This window comes from Dicentrarchus labrax, unplaced genomic scaffold, assembly GCF_905237075.1.
Source record: "Dicentrarchus labrax unplaced genomic scaffold, dlabrax2021, whole genome shotgun sequence".
NCBI classification, from domain to species: domain Eukaryota; kingdom Metazoa; phylum Chordata; class Actinopteri; family Moronidae; genus Dicentrarchus; species Dicentrarchus labrax.
The window spans coordinates 29,631,774-29,653,833 of NW_026136705.1; the positions used below are offsets into that span (position 1 = coordinate 29,631,774).

The 22,060-nt window shown below is 41.2% G+C and overlaps 1 protein-coding gene across 3 annotated transcripts in view; it reads left to right on the forward strand.

Moving 5' to 3' along the window:
- zbtb16a (zinc finger and BTB domain containing 16a) overlaps nucleotides 1-22,060 on the forward strand; it is a 154,557-nt gene that overhangs the window by 74,860 nt on the left and 57,637 nt on the right. For all 3 annotated transcript variants that reach the window (XM_051402027.1, XM_051402028.1, XM_051402029.1), the window contains exon 4: nucleotides 17,976-18,062. In XM_051402027.1, the coding sequence (XP_051257987.1) occupies nucleotides 17,976-18,062 (87 nt within the window). The remainder of the gene's footprint in view (nucleotides 1-17,975; nucleotides 18,063-22,060) is intronic.

A 22,060-nucleotide genomic window follows, 5' to 3' on the forward strand; every position in this document is an offset into this window, starting at 1 on the left:
TACCAGACACAATTTTAAAATCCACGTGGAACATATATCAAGCAAACTTCCAAGTCAAAATTGGATTTTTATAAAGAAACCAATCATGTTTCTCTACTGCTAGTTGAAAGACCATTGTACAATCTAAAATTCTGTCTGTGCTTGATTGGTGATACGCATACTTCTCCCTAGACCTTAAAGTCTCTTAACTGGCTGTGCTTCATCACAGGTGATACATACATACATACATACATACATACATACATACATACATACATACAATAGTAAAAGGTGAGTGGTCGTCCTTAACAAACAGAAGCGCGCAGCATTTTATGTTGTTTTACTTATGCATTTGTAATCGTACTTTTAAATCCTTTTCTTAATGATGTAAATATATAATATGTATCTGTGAATTATCTGTGTGTCCCTCTATACTTCAGAATCAGAATCAGAAATACTTTATTAATCCCAGGGGGAAATTACTTTCGTTACATATACTCCAGATGTAATAGACATACAATATATTAAGAATATAAAGGTTAAAAATAAAATGTACAGTACAGTTTAAAGTCACAAATTTAAATTGTATTACGTGTTTAGAATGTTTTTTGTACACAAAAAGAGATCCCTATCTCAATGATACTACCTGTTTAAATAAAGGATTAAATAAAATAAATAAGATATGCAAACACATCTCTGTGGGTTAAACTGAGAGACATAAAGAGCACACAGACATAATGAGTGCACCCAGCACGACAACAGCACACCCTACCAATACGGATGTTTCTGTCAAACTGTCACCTACTTTCAGACTTATACAAACCTTTGAAATGTTGAAAATTCTATGTAAACTGGGGATGTTTCCATCAGTTTGGTTGAAGTGAATAAATCAGCTCCTTGAACATCAAAAACCACCACATCCAGCATTTGCTGCTAGTGGCACAGTTTAACACAGATGATTAAAGTTTCAGAGCTTTAGATGATAATACTAAACCGAGTGACTCTTTACTGGTTATGTAACTGCATTTAATGTGTATAATATTTAATTTATTTTGGAAGTCAAAAAAAAAAAAGTACCTGGAAGCATTCAAAGTCAAAAACAGATTTTTTTAGAGCAGCAATGTATCCAAAATACACACAAAATATAAAATGTGAATGTAAATACAATTTAATCATGAATCCTTAATGTCAAAATATATAATATGTAATATATTTCAATTAAGTATAATTTCATGGTTTCACAACCACAATGGATATGATAATTAACACATAATATCACTCATCATGCAACCTGGATGAACAAAATAAAATTTTCAAGTGAACATAATACATTGTTTAACTTGGTGCATTTTGAAATTTAGCTTTTTATTTTCAGTTGACACACCACAATGCACAAAATGAATGAGATACACAGTAAATAAATGAATATGAAATTAAATTTACATCCAGCAAAGAGTTTCCATGATAACCCAACAAGGTAACAGTAGGAAAAGAGTGGGGGGAAAAAGCCTACTCAGAGAGCAACTAGAGAGGACAGGCGAACCCTTTGAACCGTACAGTCACCATTTGGCCTATTTCTGCCTCAGCTGATTGTATCCCACTGCCTCCCCCCCCACCACCACCTCCAACCACACATATACACACATTTCCCGACTTTTGGCTGCCTGCCAAGAGCTGTCATTGCCTCTACAGTATCAGTTCTGCTGTATCTATATCCAGAGCTGTGTGGAGGCCCGTGCACAAAGTGACGGGTCTACAGGAAGAAGAGGGCCGGCAAATCCTCCAATAAAAACTGTTTGACAACTTCACTTTGGTCAAAAGAGGGAAATTATAACAGCATTTTTATTTATTTTTTGACAGTTTTTAAAGAAATCTTAAGCTAGAGTTAACATTTAAAATGCTTTTAATAACAGTATGCAGTACCCTTGAGTTCCAGATAATTTAAGGCCTGTTGAGTGACTACTTTCAAACATTACAGTTTACTGAATGTGTGAAAATCACTTTCTCCTTGTCTGTTCTTTATTTAGGACTCTGTGTGTCTGTGTATAATGCAGTATACATGCCGTAAGCAATGTCTTTTAACTTTATTGTAGCTCAAACTGAAAGCAGCTGATGAAGGCAGCCAGAAAGCTGAGCTCAGGCTCTCATAAATGATAACTAATTGGATCTCAATGTCATCTGTGCTGTGGGTCTGGACAGAATCTGAACATGGAGGAATTTCTTCATCTTTTTTTTTTCTACTTTATACTCACCAAATAATATCCCCGCTCTGACACCCCAATTGGGGAAAACAGATGACTTAATGGAAAAGAGCTAGTAACCTCTGTATGGTGTCATTTGGCAGATAACTCGGGCTTGATGACTACAAGTTCTATGGTATTTTGAGGTAAGTTTATTCCCCTAAATAGGTCTTGTTGTGAGATTTACCTAATTGATCCGATTTGCCTGTTTGAAGTCAGCACTTATTATGTTTTATGTGGAAGATTTAACAGGGTGGAAGAGAGGATTTTGGAATCAAACAAAATAAACAAGTATGTAAATCAATGCACCTGAGTGCAGTAAAAAACTGCATGTTTCAAGCATTTCCTGTTGTTTAGGCATTTGGATATCCTATCATCTGTGCTCTCAGCCATGTCTCCAGTTGTTTCTGTTGGCTCAGCTTGGCCTCTTTCCTGAGTTGAACTGACTTACATCAACAATTGTTTAGCAATGTTCTAGATGTCTTTTTGGTCACTGTATTAAGTACTTATCTTCATACCATGACATTGGAACACACAGATTAAAATAGAGGCATTTAACTTTAAAAACACCAGCTTTTTAATCTTCTTTTCTTTAAAAAATTTGAAAAATAGTTTCGCACCAAGAGTATTTAATTCCTGAAAACTTTCAGTTTAGAATTCAGAGTATTTCTCTTCCAGTTTACACTCTTCCCTCCTTTTTTCTTTGTCACAGTTTTACTATCCAGGTGATCACTGTATACCCTTCTTTCCACTCAGGCCCTGTGACTCCAGCCTTAATAAACTCAGCATTGCCTTTGACAATGTGTGACTTGAAAGCAGGAAATAATGGGCCCTAAACACTAAATCTTTACAGGTTATTGACCTGGGGAAAGGGAGGGAGAGTTTGAAGGGGGGGGCATGATGTCTCTGCTCACATGTGGCCATTTTGGTTCAAAAAAAGACAACAGGGCAGAGGAAGATGCCTGGACAGAGGGACAGTGAAATGTTTTGTAATGCAGTACACATTAGTTTCCTCAGCATCTGACAAGAATGCTTATGCTGACATGAAACGGGGTGAATGCATTGTGTCAACCATGCAGGCTTTTAATGGGCAGGAGCTCGGTGTCTCCTGTTACACTGGTAAAAGTCCCAGTGACTGCCTCGGCTTTTGCTTTGGTTTCATTCTCCAGCACTCCTTGGCAGTCATTTTCGCCTGCTACTGCAGAAGGAGAGAATAAAAGACCAGGGCAACAAGTGTTGCTTCTGTGTCTAGATATGGTGCAATCACCTTAAAAGTCATCCCACCACCAGCAACCCCCAAGGCAGCAAACGACAGCCAAAATGAGTTTTCCTGCCCCGATCCAGTAGCCATCTCATCCCTTCCTCTCGAACTATAAATGCATTTACAGCACTGTAAAGAGGATGTCAATTGCTGGATTCCCAGCAGCTGGCCGGGCAACAGTCTGTGGTGGTCACAGGGGTAAGGGTTCAACTGCTGGTCAAAGTCTCAGGTCTGTTTCTACTCTCTTCCCAGCACACATAGCATAAAGCTAATATCATATGAAAATTATTAATTTGTTTTTAGGGATATCTCAACAGCTACTGGCCAGATTACTATACAATTGCAGATGTTGTTTGTGGTTGTGGGTGGTCTCCAGAGGACGAAGCAAGACTGTCATCAGAAAAATACTGCATTGGTTGTTTGATCAAACACGTAAAATGAAGTAGCGTGACAGAGCTCAGGGGCCGATGATTGGTTGTACAAAGTGTCTGTGTTGAGAAATGCTTTGGCGTGAGCTGTGCAATACAGTATCTCAAAATGTAACGGGCATAATGCCAGCACATTCATGCTCTGAAGATGATAAACCATCTTGATCGCAGTCACTTCATGGTCAAACTTTTTTAGCACCATTACTGGCAAGACTTAAATAATAAAATTGTTCCCTGTGTTGTTCGTTCTGTTGGAACATTGCTGCCTTAAGGTGCAACAAGCAGGGCTTTGGTCTTATTATTCCCATATAGAACATGCCAAGATCTGCGAATATCAATCATTTCCAAGCATTTCCTGAAAATGTGTTTACTGTTAACACTCCCTGGACACAGTGTACATTTCAATAAAGATTCAGAACTGCTTTGTGGTTGTTTGAGGGGTGTTGCCAGCTTCTGTTTCATGTCAGATTTCTTTGGAAAACTACTGCTGAGTAAAGGAGCTGGTTTGAAGTTTTAGGCGGTAGGAATCCAACAGGAACATTCACTAGCTGTTGAAGGAATAAACAAGGCTCAGTGCTGAGCTCCCTAAGAGGAATTAAAAGGGGGAAATGTCAGGGTTTGAAAGATGTTGCAGAAGATTTTAACAACACACTGAGATAATAATAATAATAAAAACTGTGACCTCACATTGACTTGTTCTGAGCAGTATTATGTGAAAAGGCTTTTGTCAGTAGAGTGTAGAATACATGAGAAGGGATCATCAGTAGAGTCTTATATTGTGTTGATTATTCTTCTAGTTGCTCCTATGTGCAATGCTTTGAGCAGATTATACATTAACTCCCTGCCACACTGTACTTACTGGTTGCTCTAGATTCACCTTGAGATTCAGGTTGATTAGAGGCCTCTAACCTTAATTCAATTCTGTTATCAAGTTTGTCCAGGTTTGTCCCAGTCCCGGGAAGCTGGGAGTCCTGAGCCCAGACAGATATCTTTAAAACCCTAAAATGTCCCAGTTTTCAACATTCACTATCACATCTTGTTGTTGAGGTTTGAGGATGCGTTGTAGTTGTCACGGTTCATGTCAGACAAGTCAAACAAAAACCTACACAGCCACACCATCTCACACCGACTCTATCTGCTGTTATGCATTTCACCGTAAGTGCATCTCATATTTTTGCTACTTAACACAGTCTGCACATCACTGCTAGTTATTTTAAATTCTAAGGTTCTTTTTCAATGCAGCAGGTTCATATTTTCAAGTTGTGTCCAATATGGATCTTTGTGAGCATTGCCAACCAAAAACTCAGCCCTTGAAGGCTCCAGGACTCTAAGACTCGTGTACACAGTGTTAAACTCTCTTCTCCCATTGGTATGCTTTAGTAGAAAGCATCACAGACTGCTTTGGTTGGTACTGTGTGCTAGCCAAGTTTTGAAAGCTACACAATGGATTCTCAAACATGGGATTCATTTATTTAGACTGAAAATCAAGTTAATCTACAGTTTAATCTGATCAAGGCCTTTATCAACAGACTTTGGTAGACTCAAACTGCAGTAGGTCACACATGTCAGCATGTATTTCACCAGAAGCCCACCCACCCCTGTCCAACCAGTGTCTATTAATACCAGGGCCTGAGGCTTGTGAGAAGTGGTCCACTTTGGCATTTTAGAGGAGCCTAACTTACTTCCTGTCTCTTCACACCAGGAGAGCCCCGGGTGGTTCCTCCATGCATCCAGCTCTTGTTTCCTTCCTTGCATTTCCTCACACACATCCATGTACCCACATGCACACACAAATACACACATCCACCCAATGCCCTGAAGATATTCTTGCGTCTGTGGCCTGCAGGAGCACACAGATTCATGTCAAAGCCTCATTTTCTCCTCTCTTTTTGAAAACAGAGGGGGGTTGAAAGCAAAGCTGAAAACACATGGCACCTTTCACCTCAATGGGCAGCCAGGGAGGAGGGGAGGCCAGGGTTTGGAGAGGGTGGGGGTGTTTTGAAACACTTGGTCAGTGTCTGGCAACGGAAGGGTAATTGCTGTTACTGGACAGCAAGACAGGGCATATATGGTTGTTTGTGTGTTCTTACACCTGGGAAAATTACAAGGTTTTACAAGCCAGATCATATTTTCTTTATTTTACCATCAGTCCTGGCAGTTATGATCACATTTTATTTACCATATTCATTTTACGGACACAGGGATGTGACTCTGCTTGCCGGTTTTATGTCGGAGACTGCGGGGCATCGCAAACAAAATCCATCAGATAGCAATAAACTTTTGCTTTAAATCTTGCTTGTGTGACGCCTTTTAGTAATCTCCTCATGCCTTCTTTTCTCTACAAAGAAAGAGAGTTAAAATGTTGTCTGATAGACCTCAAATGTAAGCTCCGTCAAAAAAAGGTCTCATACTTACACAATGATAATATAAATCATATTAATAATCAAATAAATAGCATTAACTTTGATTTACATTCCTTTACCTTAACTGGCCTCTAACATCACATTTTATGTTGTCATTGCTGCCGGTCTATATATTGCTTTTGGCTTATTATTATGAAGACATATCATTAGTAGACAATGATGACAGCTTAAGCTTTCTCAATAGAATTACTATTACCAAACAACCAAATCTGCTAGTTGAACTTCGGTGTATGAAGTTTATTTTCATTTTACAGATATTAATCTTACATAGCCACAAATAAATACCACATTCTATGCATCCTGCAAACAGCTGTGTTTAGAAAAAAAAGTCATTAAAAATAAGTCTTTTTTTCCACTCACTTCCAAAACAAATGCAAAGATTTACTTTTCACTCATAAAACAGAATCCGAAAAAAGATCTCTGATAAACATGTAGAAATGATAAGACGCTGTTATCATTATGTCACCAATGTTCTCACTCCCCACTCGTCAAAATATGACACTCTACGTACCCATCTGATGTCAGTTTTTCATGTGCAGGGCTCCACGTTCAAGTTAGCAACAATAAATATGCAACGTCCACTTAGACTTTGGAAATACAACTTAATAAACCTGTGGTTAATGTTGGAAAACTGTCGTAGTTCGGTTAGGTTTCGGAAAAGCTTGTGGTTTGGGTTAAAATAGGTACCTTAGTTCGGTAACTTGAGGTATATATTTTAAGTAAAGAAGTCAACATAGGTTTCCTTTGGGACATGAACAGTGGTCCTCTTGGGTTAAAGTACTGTGTTTGATCCATCCGAACAACTCAGCCTCCTCCCTGTTCAGGTTTTCCCTGCTCTTTATACTACGTCATCTGGCTTCTAAAAAAGAAGAAGTCATGGCAGAGTGGAAGGCCGGGGAAATAGTCTTAAATGATGCATATGAGATTGTGTCCATTTGTGTCAGTGCACACTTTAAAGCAGGTTGCTCTGACGTCAAGATGGTTTGAAAGTAAGGAAGACGGTAGAGACAGAGGTAGATGGGAGGAAGGGACTGCAGGAAAGGAGGAGGGGGGGGGACGACGGATGCGTGGACTGAGATGCCCTCGATCTCCCAGGGGGCAAAAGCTCTGGAAATGGCTTCGTCGTTCAGAGAAAATAAGGCAAAAGGAGAGGGAGAAATAAACAGTACAAGGGAACGGAACAGTGAGGGCAGGGAACTGTCTGTGACCTACTGGACAAACAAATTGGTTTGCAGGCAAAATGGATTAAGAGGTTGAGCTGGGCAAAAAAACAAGGGTGACTGATGTTGCAATGTGAGCTCATCCATTTTGAAGGGGGGCTGAATTTAGAGGCTTCATGTGGAAGTGTCTTGTGTATTTTCCTTGTCTGTGTGTGTGTGTGTGTGTGTGTGTGTGTGTGTGTGTGTGTGCATGCAAACGCTCTGCAAGTCAATATTTGTCTGCTTTGCCACGTCCCTAGACATCCCATTCGGTGCAACAGACCGTAAAGCTGTCAAATGCGACCTGAATATTCTCTGTCTTCATCTGTTTCCTCCTTTTTCTCTCCCTCCCTCTTCCTCGTGCTCTCTCACTTCCCTTTGATTTCTTTTTCCTCTCCGTCGATAACAATGTCATCGGGAGCAAACATGTTCCTTTGCTTTTGATGGCTTGTCTGTTTTTCCTCCCCTCACAGAAAAGCAAGATTATCTCCTTATCTATGGCGCTGTGTGTGCTCGCACCATAAAATCATTTCTGCCTGTGTGTCTGACTGATTTGTGAGAACCAGCACGTGTTTTATAGTTACTGCACTATCATCTATAGTACATTATGTATCTCCCATGTGCAGCTACTTTGTTTTGCCCAGTTGTTACATTACATAACGCCAGAATTAGATTGTAATTGTCATTTGAGGTTCTTTTACTACCAGATAGCTACCGTCTCATCCTGTCCCAACCATTTCTTGGTCTTATCAATTGTATCAACATCTCTAAAGCTTTGATCAAACACGGCTAAATCAGCGATGTCACTCGCATGGTGGCCATTTTGAAAGAAATAAACGAGGGAAAAAAGCACGCTCAGGCCAGCTGCTTTACTTCCCCCCTGAAAAAATATTTGTAATATTATTTGTCGCATTAGCCGACAGATTTTCTACATGACTAATTGCTAGCTAACCAATACATTCAGGCTATCGTTTGTGGCGGTAGCTAAGAGGTTTGCTAGCTGATATTTTTGTCTCCAGTATTGTGCCAGTCTGCTTGCTAGGCTACTGTTAGCTTTCCATCATGAGCACTATACGAGGCCAATCTTCGTTTCCGCCCTGTGTAATGTATTGCTCTAACGTGTTTGATGCTATCAAGTTAGCTACTGTTTGGTGTTCTGAATGCTTTATTATGGGCTTTATGTTTCTCCTCTCTTTTCATTAAGGTTAGCCTTAATGCTATTACACAATAGCCTAGACATGTTAAAATTCCTGGTGTGCTTATAGCTGTCAGATAATAACCAGTCTGATATTACTTCAGGTTTGCAGCAAGCTATTAAATGTGACATTTTTGACACTTACCCAGTGATAGGTAGACAGAATATATTAAAAATACTGTGACATTTCGTGACAATTTTGTGAAAGGCAGCCCACCATGTTAAACCTTAAAGATTATTGCTTATTTTTTTACATGTTAATCAACCCATGTTGTGTGTTAATTGGATTGGATATCACTTTTACAGTAGCTTTCCAAACTGAACAATATATAGCGAGAACTCTGCCCTGATTGCGTCTGATGTTGAACTCCGCCGCATCCTGCACGTTGCCATCTGTCACATGGTTCCTGGTACACATTTAGATGTATGTCAGCTAAAAATACATTTTCTAAACTCCATTCCTGCACATGAAAAGGTTGGTAAAATGACTTAAGGTGGGTTTACCCCATTGCATCCCTAAATGGAAACCCTCTCAATTGTATGTGTGCTGCAAGACCTGTGTAACAATGTGCTTGTAGTTGTGGTGACTTATTGCAAACTCAACCTGTGTGTGTGTGTGTGTGTGTGTGTGTGTGTGTGTGTGTGTGTGTGTGTGTGTGTGGTTCTTTGTGTGAGTATGTTTTATTATTTTGAGAGGCAGTCTGGCATGGACCCAGTCTTTTCTGAGCCTTGATAAAAACGTGCTGGGAGCATGGCGGTACACACCTACTCCACTACAGGGTACAGGCAGTTCCATGGCCTGTCCTCTCCAATTGGCAGTGTCTGTGCTGCTGTACCACTGATAAGAGGCTGGTGTAAATAAAACTGTACAGCACGGCTCGTTATTACGCTGAAGGTAGAGCGAGACAGGGAGGGAGGGAGGGAGGAAAGGGAGGAAAGGGGGAACGAGAGAGAGAGGGAGAGAGAGCGTGTGGTGTCTGTACTCATTGTTCTGACAGCATACTGCGTCTGTGTGTGTTCCTGTGAATGTGCGTGTGTACTTGTTTTGCTATTTGTATGTGAACCAGATTGAGTTTTAGATGCTGGGAATGAGGAGCTTTTTCTGACACTTAATGTCATTTTGCCCGTCGCCTCACTTTTATTTTAGATTAGGGACGTGAATCTCGAAAAGACAGTGGAAGTTATTTTTCATGGTTATGGAAGTGAATGGAAGTCCTCGCAAGTGTAGTGAAACCAACATGTGTGTGAATGTGTGTGCGGGGGAGTGGGGGGGGGGGGGGGTGTTTATGGATTTTTGCTGTTTTTTGGTACTGAGAGTACTGTCTTACGTAAGCCATTTATGTAGGCTCAGTGAACAGCCAGGCTATGTTTTTGTTGGTGACTGCGCTTGTCTGCCTCCCTCCCTCTGTCACACTCACACACACATGCACGTTCTCTCTCCCTAATCTGTCTGTCTGCCTCCCTCTCTCCTGCCCTGTTTACACTGTTAAAAACCACTGAGTGTGATATTGGTCGGCCATCGACAGATACACTGTAATTAGCCTTTTTAATTTCCCATTTAGCCTCCCTGACTCCGAGAACAGATCATTCAGCCACTTCCTGCAGAAAATATGTGCGCATACAGTAAACCCTGTCCTGCTCTGCAAGAACTAAGCCTGCACAGGAACTAAAGTGTGGGGGGAAAAAAAATCCGAACTGCAGCTTTCTTATGTCAAGTTAACCTTCACAAGTTCATTCTTGTGCAAAAATCCCCCAGCCAATTAGGATTTCGGGCCTCTGCGACTTCTTTTAATGTTTGACCTAACTCCTGTTGTTGTAAAATGAAGGAACTTTTCAGGTCAGTGTAGCCTTGGAGAGGGAATGTGTGATAGGGGGAATTTTACATAGGACAGGTTTTTTAGCCACATGGAAAGCCCTACGTCATACTAACAGAGCGTAAGAGTATATCATCCCAGCTCTGCCCAAACTGTCGTCACAAATTCTCATTAAGACATTGAATCAGGCAGTCGAGGTACATGGCAAGCCATTTTATGCAATAGAATTTAATGAGCATCGTATTGTGCAGTGTATAATCAATATAAAATAAGAATGGTTGTGTTTTCGTTACCTTAGAATCAGCCGTTTCTGTCCACAGACGCTGGGTTCACCCTCCATGGAGGCCGCCATGTTGAACCACCATGTTACAGTAGCCCAGAACGGACAAACCAGAAGTGGCTGTAGATAGTTTATCATGGCCACTGTTGTTTGTCCTTCGCGCTTGGAGTGGGAGGTTGAACTATACCGAGACCAAAGTTAGCATGTGCCTTGTGTAAAAGTTAAAAGTAAAAAACTTTTGCACAAGGCACGGCTTTGCTAGCTCAAACTAAATGTCACTATATTCACCAGCAACATTTCAAAAGGACAGTTGGACATTTTATTCTAAGAAAGCACAGGTAAATTCCACAGGTTGACTACTGTGTCATAAAGACAGCTGGCTCTTTACTCATATGCACCAGAGCTGTTGTTTACTGTGTTGTTTTTACGTGTGGTGAATTGTCCAGTGTTGAATTTGGCATTTTGCGTATTACAGCAGGCTTATTCTCCTGGAACAGTCGAGCTCCATTGTTGAGCCCTTTTCTCAATGCGGAAGCTCTTAGACAGGGATTTTTTTGTGCAACGAATGCTAAATAGTGTCATGCCATCTCATGCGAGCGGGCATGTGAGACCATTTGGCGACTGATTTTGATGACTGTATTGCAGGAAACAGAAGGTCTCTGCATGATTTGGCTGATATACTGAAAAAAATTATTTTTTCTCTTTTTTGAACACTACATTTACTCTTAATGTCAGAAACATGTTTAACTGACAAAACAAGCTAATTTAATGCATGTGTTGTAATGGGAAGATTGATGGCTTCATCGGATTATGAAATGACCGGCGGTTTTTAAAGAAGAAACACTGTTTTTTTTCTCTTGTGCAGTGGGAAATGTTTAGCTGTGGTATCAACATGGTGGCCTACTTTTTGTGTGTCGCTATGAGCAAAGACAGGCTCCCTAACTCTTATGTTTAATTCTGCAATTGTCTTTGATGAAAGATTCTGTTTAGACTGTGATCCCCAAAGGGGGGGGGGGGACATCTGTTGCAGACTTAGCATATATGCTCTACCTGTGAAAGAAACTAGGTTGGAACAACAAGTGTCAAGTTTGAGTGCGGGCATACAGTCACAAAAAATATTTAGTCTTCCACAGGAGGTAAAGAAAAGCAGTAGGATCACCCCAAACAAACAGCCCCTTTCTCTGTCTCTGACATATTCTTTTGAATGAGAAGAGCTTCTCAATGGCAGCATTATGAGATCACATAGCTGGGCTGGATGATGTGAGTGCGGTGATAGTGTGTGTGTTGTTGCACCCAAACACACTTATCGCACCCACAAACTCCCAAATGGACATTGAGCTTACTTTTTCCCTGCATGGTCTTCGTCTCTGCATCATAATGAAGCGATGGTTTGAATCTGCAGATTCCATGCACACGTGGAATGAGTGTAATAGCAAATAGGACAATGGACCATTGCGCACCACATTATTTAGGGAAATGGGAGAACGAGCACTTAGCATGTCAGGGGAAATTACAGGCAAGGGAATGCACTATCTCTTCCCTGTGAGGCCTGCTCAGTGGGCTAATCCACAATCCACATCACGTCTAAATGTTGCCACTGTTGGGGGAAGCCCACAGCAGTTAACTTTAAGCGAAACACTCTTGAATAATGCCAAGGAAGTAGTTAGAGTACCTAAAGTCAACTAGACCTAACAGTAATCACAAGTTTTATTTATAGAGCACTTTTACGACAGAGTAATGAACAGATTTACAAGTTGAACAAAAACATGAATGGAAAAATTGCGACATTGGCTCAGTGGGGGGGGGGGGTTAAAAAAAGGTTAGTGACATACACTAATGGTTTTGCAAAGTAACCTTGTAAATGTTATTCTTAATGATTTATCACATTGTAAATAATTCCATTGAAAAGTTTGAGGTATGTTTTATTTATCAATTATTTATTTAAGTGAGGACTTATTTGAGAGGGACCTGGATGCAGAGAGGAAACTTTGTTATCTCGGTCAGTTAGCTGTGCATGGAGATAGCGGTCCTGCCTGGACTGGGAGCTTGAGAATCGGGGGAGTGTTAGCCCAGAGCGGGGGTGGCCCAGAGGGGGGAATACTGACAGGGAGCGGCGACAGGCACCAGAACCAGTGCCCGGTGAGCAGGCAATGGAACCTGGCTAACGGCAACTACATTAAACTAAATTACCTAGAGTTAAGGCAGAGCACCTAGATGACATTTTCTCCATAAATGTGATTCCGATTGGCCATAAAGTTGTGTTTTTGTACAGTAAATGAATCCATGATAATCTAAGGTAGCCCTAAACACAGTCTATTGCATCTGTTGCTTTTCCAACCTAATTCTTGTTCTGTCAACAGTAAATTAATCAAATTCAGTGCCCCCGATTGCTAGTTTCACCAAAATCAGTGAATAAAGTTATGTTTTTGTACAGCAAGGCCTGACCACCTGCTCACTCCTGCCACAAGCTAGCCGAGAGAGATAACGGCATGCTCTTGCTGAGATGACATGTGAATCTCAACAGTAACAATAATGTTTCCATACATTTAGCAGGATCTAACTTACAACAAAAGACTAAGCCCATTTAAAAGAAGGACACTACTGCAGTACCTTAACAATAGTAACAGGGAATAGGAATAGGAAACCAAGGAACTGGATATGAACCTTCTAATACCTAGCACACACGTGCAGCTGCAGTTTAAACTAGTCTTTCTAGTCTTCTTTACAAGGAGGATGAAGGGCCCGTAAAGACAGATCAAGTTTACAGTATATACGACATCGTTATATTACTCTTTGCTCCCAAGCTTTGTAGGAAGTTTACTTGATTGGCAGGGTGCCCTCTCTGGCTTGTTCTCTTTTACAGCCCTTTATGAAATAACTGAGCCACACTGCGCTGCAACAACAGTTGTGCAATATTTCAGAGAGGGAAGCGAAAAGGGAAGCGGCTTCACTGGCATGTGGCACCTGATCACCACCCCTTCCTCACCTCCCAACATGCGCACACACACACACACACACACACACACACACACACACACACTAACTCAGCATGGGTTGTGCAACTTTTATTATGTCAGCTAAAGGCTGAATCTGTGGCAACGTGACACAGGACTCCCCCAGTAACAGAGTAGACTGGGCAAGTCTACCATTTGGAGATTCCTTTTTTTTATTTCCTCTTCGGGCTTTTCCATTTTGTGATGGTTACATTTTTATTTACTTCTCATTAGCAAGAGTGTACATTCATTCCAATGTTTCCTGGCAACCGGCGAGGGGACGCCACCATTTAATGTTTGTTCTGTGCAAATGAAAATTTTGCTTAATGAAATTTAAGATGAGGTTTATTTTGATTCTGCGGTGTAATTTTAAATGTGCCGCTGGTTGGCGTGTAGGGTTTTGTTCACTGGAAACACACGTGAAAGACTAACAGCTGATGTCAAGTGTGTGTCTCCTCTGTCCCGCTTACCCCGTCTTTCCTAACTAACAAGTTCACCCTCTTGCGATCAAAGGGGCCTCAAGATTTATCACTTTAATTTGGCAGTGAAACTGGCTGATGGCGGCTGTTACCAAGCGGAGGGCCCCCTGTTAGCACTTAGCTGGCTAACTAGAGTGACGGGCATCTGGCTGGGTGGCTGCCTGGCTGTGTGTACCCTGGGTTCCTGTGCTCCCACTTTTTCCTCCCCCCTTTGCCCCTTGGTGACCTCACACAACTCCATTCTCCTTGAAGCAAGGCACCATGCAGGCATTTCCTGACAATTTATGTCCTTGTGCCACAAGCAGGGGCATGCCCTGCACTAAAATCCTATCCCTGGCCCATTTAGCACACGCCTCTTGGCCTCCCAGAAGACTGGTTGTAGTGTTGCTCCACTGTCTGTGAGGCGGAGTCATTACTTGTAGTAACTATGCCAGTGTTAGGCTGATTTACTACAAATCACCTGTATTTTACAATACTGCAAACCATAGTCGTGAATGTGTTTTTCTTACCTTCCAGGCAGCCACTGGTGTCATTTCTTTAGCCAGATTAGATTTGCTGTGCACAAATGTTCTTTTCCCAGGAACACACAGCGACACATTCACACAGTTACACACATTCACACCTGGAAGCTGCCCAGTACAATCGCAGTTTGATCTGTTGGCCACTGAGGAGCCTATCTGGGGCCGCTGGGGGTTAAGTGTCCACCTCTGTGGTGGCAATGAAGGAAGGGAAATTTGTCAGTGGAAACTCTATTTTCATCAAACTTACTTGTGAAGAATGAAGTTTCTGTTCATGGCAAATTGATTTTTATAGATTATGGAAATGAAAGCAGCAACAAAGAACTTTCATTTTGTGGTGATTCTGGTGGCCCCTGTGGACAAATGCGGTAGTGTTTCCACTGCTCGTCTCATTGATTTAAAGGGCATCCGACCCAGTGGCAGGCATTAAAAATAACTATATAGAAACATCTTCTCGCTGATGGTCTGATATGCTTATGTAGGTCATTTAGAGGCCTCAGTATTAAATTGAGACTGTTTCATAACCAGGTGAAAACTCCTGTACTACTTTAATTTAGTCCAGTATCTACCCAGAAAGTAGGAAAACCTCATTTTAAAACTTAGAAACTACAACATGTTTTGGGAAATGCTCAGCAGTAATGTAAAGTATGCACATGTGCATGTGGAAGATGGGTTAAAAGCACAGTATGACCTTTTTTATTAATATAAAATAGTAAAATCATGAATGTGTATTTACTATGACCCCTAATATTAGTCCATGGGAAGCACATAATGAAGTCGAGGTTGTACTTGTATGGTCATAAAACTGTCCCAGTTGGTCCCTGCAAGGGCAATCAATGAGTTCCAATCAATATGATGCAAGGAGTCCAATGCAGGTTAGCAGAGCAACCGTAGCATGCTAAAAATAATAATTATAGTTGATCCAACAATGATGAATCAGGGAGTTAAAGAAGCAGCAGAGCTACTATGTGATTAATGCAAATGAGGGACATCAGTGGGTGTGTTGGGGGATTCTGTCTACATCTCCACTACATGTCTTGTTCTCCAAAGGTTAAGTGGCTGCTTTTGCCAGCTAATTCGGCCATATGCTCATCTGTGCATTTGACACTGGCACGCCATACGCTCACACTACAAATTATGCCTCCTGAATATGCAGCCAATTAAAGAGGACATTGCTCACAAGCTTAGTCTCTTAGTATAAAGTTGTTAAATGGAAATAAATCTTGTGGTATCACAGACAAATCTAGGATGTGCATGGCTTTAAAGGTTGCATTGCAGAGGCTTATGATCTAGTCACGCTCACTTGTGCAGCGTACCGTCTTTTGCATAACTTGTTGCATAAGCGCTCTACTGGCAGGCACACTCTGTCATGTACGGTCCGTGTCATTTCTGCTTTTGGTAGGGCTTATTACAGTACAGGCCGTTCCCTAATGTCACTGCGGTTGCAAAACCACACAAGCCATCTCTCCCTGACTTTTTTTCTGTCATCTAAGAATTGGCTTCCTGTTTTCATTGTGTTCTCTTTCTCTCTCTGGAGGTGTCGTAACCCAGGAGGCCGTGCCAAGAACAAACCAAGGTCTGGTTGGGAGAGATCGCTCTGTGCTTGCACTGGAAACAGACACACACACCCGCGCACATGCACGCCTGTTTTGCACACACACAATATCCAGATGTTAAATGTGTGTGTGTGTGTGTGTGTGTGTGTGCGTGCGTGCGTCTGTTTGATGTGTGATGTGTATGGCATGTACAGTGCTTGTTGCCAAGCCATAAAAAGTCGTTTGCCTGGGCCTGATCTGATGTGCCCTCCAACAGCACTGTTTATGTGTGCATGCCAGTCTTCTGTCTCTCTTATTATCCTTGTTGTACACATCCATAAAGTAAAGGCGAACATGGCAATCCAGACCATAGCTCAAGGGTTACATACTTGATCTACTTGCATAAACAGAAGCGTGTGTGGTGCAACTAAAGTTGAAGAGTGCTTAACAATAACTTTACAGCTTTCGAGTCAAGAGCAGGAATGTATCAGCATTGCATGAGTATTTTAAGCTGATACAATTTGTGCACAAACTAAATATATTAATTTGGGTCTGTGTTCATTTCAAATATGCATCTGGAAGTTAGAGAAACTAGACTTGCAGAACAGTTGAGAAAAGGAACAGTGTGTGTTTTTTCACAAAAATGGACTCTAGAATAGTGAATTATTAGCACATCAAGCATGTATTGGGAAGGAGATGACACCTCCTGCCACTATATGCATATTCATTCAATTTGGAGCTCAGTCTGACCAATGTGAAGGCGGATAGTTTGACTCATCAAGTTAGAAAGCTAAATGTAGGCGCAATTATATATTACAATACACCCATTAATCAATCAAATCCTGCAAAATATTCATCTCAATTCCGAAAACAAAAAATGAAAGAGGATCAAATAATGAAAGCCTAAGCCTTCAGATAATACAGTATCGGACTGCAAAACATGGGCTTGTTGTCAATCAATTTCAATTTAGGCCGGTTACAAGTGGTGTAAGTAAAGGATTATTTCATAGCAAATTACAGCGTTTTTCTGTATTATCACACAGGTTGTGTATGGAATGAGAAACATGTGGTCATATGCAAGACATTTCTGGAAAAATTAGACAAAACTGTAAAGATGAATATTTGCCATTTACAGATAAGGGAGTCTTCTGCATGTGACACATATATGTTCTAAGTAGTTCTCTGGTGGGTAAACCATTTCTCCTCTGACACTTCTTGTTACTTGTCAGCCGACATGAATGACGATTTCAATATATTGGCAATAAGCTCATTGATTTATTGGTTGTCTGTGTTCACTCTTTTGATGTTGTTGTAGCTGCATAAAGGTCATCAAATCCAAACTCCTCCTCCTTGTTCACTGTTTGTTTTTAAAGGTGGTGTTCTTATGCAATATGAGTACCCTGCTGAGTGTGTTATGAATGCAAACTCTTAACTGTCTTCATTTCAACTTCAAATCATGATACTTTTGTCCATACAATTCCAGTGATGGATATATTCAAGTGTAAAATAAGACTAGAAAAGAATTCAGTGTTGACACTTTCTAAATGAAATGTATGTATTTCGCACAGCTTTTCCAAATGTGTGTGAATGTGTAATAAGCCTCCACGCTCTTGTCTCTTGTTGTTGTGCAGCTGGTGAGAAGGCCATAGTCTGTGACCAGTGTGGTGCCCAGTTCCAGACAGAGGAATCCCTGGAGGCTCACCGGCAGATCCACACCGGTATGAACACACACACAGCCAGACATGTCATCATGACATCATAGACATAAACAAAACGATATGAGCTCCTCTGCTACCTCCATGTGTTTGCAATGTTTGAATTTGTACAGACAGTCCCACTTTATTCTCCACATACTCATTCGTTATCGAATATACGCTAGTAATAATACACATATTTTGGCAGGACAAATTCTTTTTAAAATATCAGTGAAAAAGTGAAAGTGGCAGATGTCTTGTAAAAAAAAACTTCAAAGTGTACTGTAATCAGATCAAATTCAAACATTGAGATCACGTTGAATCATCAGGTCCCCCCCGATTCACACTCCCAATCTGTTTTGGTGTTTTAACCAATCAGCATGCGTGTTGGGGCGTGGTGTGTGTTGTGGTGGTGTGTGGAGACTCATTCAGCCCTCTCTGGCTAACCGGAGCCATGGATTGACAGATAGATAGACCACATCATCTTGGATTAGACCCACTCGCCCTAAATCAAGACAGACCCAACAGTAATCAACAAACCGGGAAAACTTGGCAGGCCGATGTTGTTTATCAGTGCTCAGCTATGAAGATGGGAAGACGAGGATGGTCTAGGTGCCAAGATGTAAATAGGAAGAAGTAAATCCCCCTTCAGCAGATGTGTGACGGCCCAGAACAGTTTCACTGCTGTTGATGAACTCTTTAATTCAAGGGAAAGGATTGTCTCAAATTTCCACCACTTCATTATGAAGATGGTGTGCGATAGTGTTCTGGTTTTATCTCATAGTGTGTGTACGTGTGTGTTTGTGAGTCCTTCTGTTCAGATTTTCACTCTACATCCAACATTTTGCACAATCACTCCAGATTCAAAATAATTACACTCTGTCCTGTCATGAGCTGTCTCGCAGTTACTGCCATAGGAGGAGGAGGATAGATAATATTGCCTCATGATGCAACACACTATAGATATGGAGGAGCTATTAGCGGCAGGAAAAAAATTTACAAAATAATGTAATTCAAATTCATACAGTAAAATATTCTTAAAATATTGACTTAGCAGTTGTGATCCAAAGTGTACTTTTGTGTATAAAACAGTACTGCGTATTAGTTTCTTATATTTTGCCAAATTACAGCATTAATCTCAAGAACAGTGTATAGTGTGGACTTCTGTTCTATACAGGGGCCTAAATACAGACAGTGCAGGCAGTTCAGTTGGCTGGGGCCCGTGGGGTGACAGGGAGAGAGAGCGGGCCCTCTAAAATGGGTGATGAGAATGGGTCCTTAGGAGTAATTCTTAAGAGGGCCTCTGAAGCAAAAACTCACATTGAAGTAACATTTTCTATATATGCCCCCGAAAAGACAAACCCATCACCATCAAAAACTAACCAAATTATAGTGTTATTCTGAAATGATTCAAATCTATATATATCTAAATATGTACACTGCACAATGCTAAAGTAGTGTGGGTAAAAATATAATGTAAAGAGGTCAATGGGTCCAGTCTTCCACAAAAACTGCTTTTGCCCTCAGCAAACATTTTGTAGTCAGCCTGTTACATTTTACAATACCATGAGCACAAGTGAATTTTCAGGGTGAGGAAAGGTTCGCAGGTTCTCCAAATTGGATAGGATTCATCCTCATGCGAGCAGGCACATCCACAGTAAGTCTTATAGCAATTGTAGTTGGATATTTTGTGGTATTAAGAGTTTAGGGCACTGGAAGAAGAGATGGAAACAGTCTGTCCTCTGGGGAGCAAGAATGTGCTTCATCAGATTTGGATTTTTCTAATAGTGGCATCAGAGGAAAGGTCGGGGGTCACTCTCTACCCCATCCACATCGCCATACATACTTTAGCTCCGCCCTAGCTTGTCAAGCAAAACAAGATGAGAGGAAAGAGTTCTGCTGATGCACACTAAAGCCAGAAACTGATCCCCAAAATAGCCGCACATCATCATTATCATCATCTTGTGTTCTGTCCTTCATCTCGAGCCGTGACCCTCAGGCCCCCAGTAGCAGCACCCTTTGGGTGGCTACACTTTTTCTTTGCGGCCACTCATGCACCCCCCCACACTCCTCATCAACATTTGAGAGGAGAAGGTGGGGTGGTGTAGTCAGGATTTGGAGGGGGGTTACTCCTGAGGGGCATGCCCTCAGCCAATCAGCTCGCTGGAGGTAAAGAAGGGTTAAACGAGGCTAATGATCCAACAGCCATAACAGCGGAAAGGAGCACTCTAAATATAGGCATTCCAGTCTGGAACGAATGGAAGGGGCTGGGGGGAGGCAGCGGCAGCCAGGGCCAGACGTGTCTTCCTGCCAGACAACTGGCGCAGCAGCAGCAGTAATAGTATAGTAATCATCCATGTGTTGAGCCCCTCTGAGGGATCAGAGCTTGAAAAATGGGCTCTGGCAAAATATGACATGGCAGATTCACCGCACCATATGATTCTCAGTTTCAGTCTCTCTTTATGCACTTTAAGCTACTGTACACCTACATTATGACATCCCCGGTTGTGGATTTGAGCGCTTGACATTTGGTCTCCTCACTGTGAAGGCAGACTGCTCATTTTCAATATTGCATTTGCTGATTGCTGTCACTACTGTGGCTGTCTATCTATATACCTCTCACTTGATATCGATATGGAAAGTTAATATATTTGTAAATCAACATTTTAGTGTCTTTCACAATTTATATATTCTTGCCTCTTTCCATCTACATGTCTGACCCAGACATTAGAATAATAACAGTTATCCACAGAGGTTTTCTTTGTACTACAGGTCCATTTCTCAAGGAAAATATAATATAATACATAATATAAATATAAGTTTCATGATTCACTATTGACTCATCCTAAGTCCCACCCCCTTTTGCTCTGTGCTCCAATAACAGTTGACTTGATCAACTTTCTCCTTTCCTGTTTATATTTTCTTATATAATCTAAAATCTTAAATTAGCTAAATGTTATCTAAATGTTATCTTACTAACAATGTATGATTGGTGATTAGCTAGCTAGTTATGCTAACATGAGCTAACTTAAGATGTGGCTATATATGTCGTTTCATCTTTTAACCCTCTTCAAAATGTGCTTGTCTTCGCATACTGAAGAGGTCCAAGGTTCTGACTGAGGCTTGCTCAACTGTAATTGGTGCACAGAGCAAAAAGCTCTGCAGGAGAGTGTGTAGGTAAAACTACGGTGGCTGCCAAGTTAGCACAAATTTGTTTTGGGCGGCAGTAGAAACATGGCGGTTCAACATGGCATCCTCCTTAGAAGAGGACCCGCTCCCTCTGTAGATAAAAACTCTCATTCTAAGGTAACCAAAACACAACAGTTCTTATTTCCATGTGATTATACACTAATGAAAACATACCTTTGAATGTTATGTTCCATTCCTGCCAATAGATCCTCCTAAATGTTACACACTGGACCTTTAAATGAAGTGTTTAACACAAAAACAAATCTGGTCTTGAATGAGTTCACTATGTGTTTATTGTTGTCTTATGTTGTTGTGCTTGTCTTTGTGTGCCATTACATATAGTGACATTCAAAGTATTATTCACGCACTAAGCTCAACAGTGAGCTGAAGGTTGACAGCATTTAGCCGGCTGGTCTGTTTCCAACAGGGGAGTAACTGATGAGAGTGAGCGAGGTAAACAAACAAGTCCCTTTCTGTGACTCACTGTAACATTGTGCAGACTTAATAGGAACATGTCTGCTGTTGTCTGTTCTATTGTCCAATGGGAGCGACTGGTACAACCACAGGTATGGGTCCTCTTTAGTTTTTCTTGGACTTTCTCTCAGGTTATTTTGGTCCTGAACAACATATCTCATCTTCCTGCCAGATTACCATTAAATTCACTATAGATATTTACAGCCCTCAAGGATCATTCCTAATTATTTTGGCGACCCCCTGATCTGTCCTGCTACCGCCACCCTCAGGCTAAAATGTCAGCATGCACACAGGATATCTCTTAATCTAATGGGCAGACTGCTATGAAATTTTCACAGTACATTTCACAGTCCTAAGAG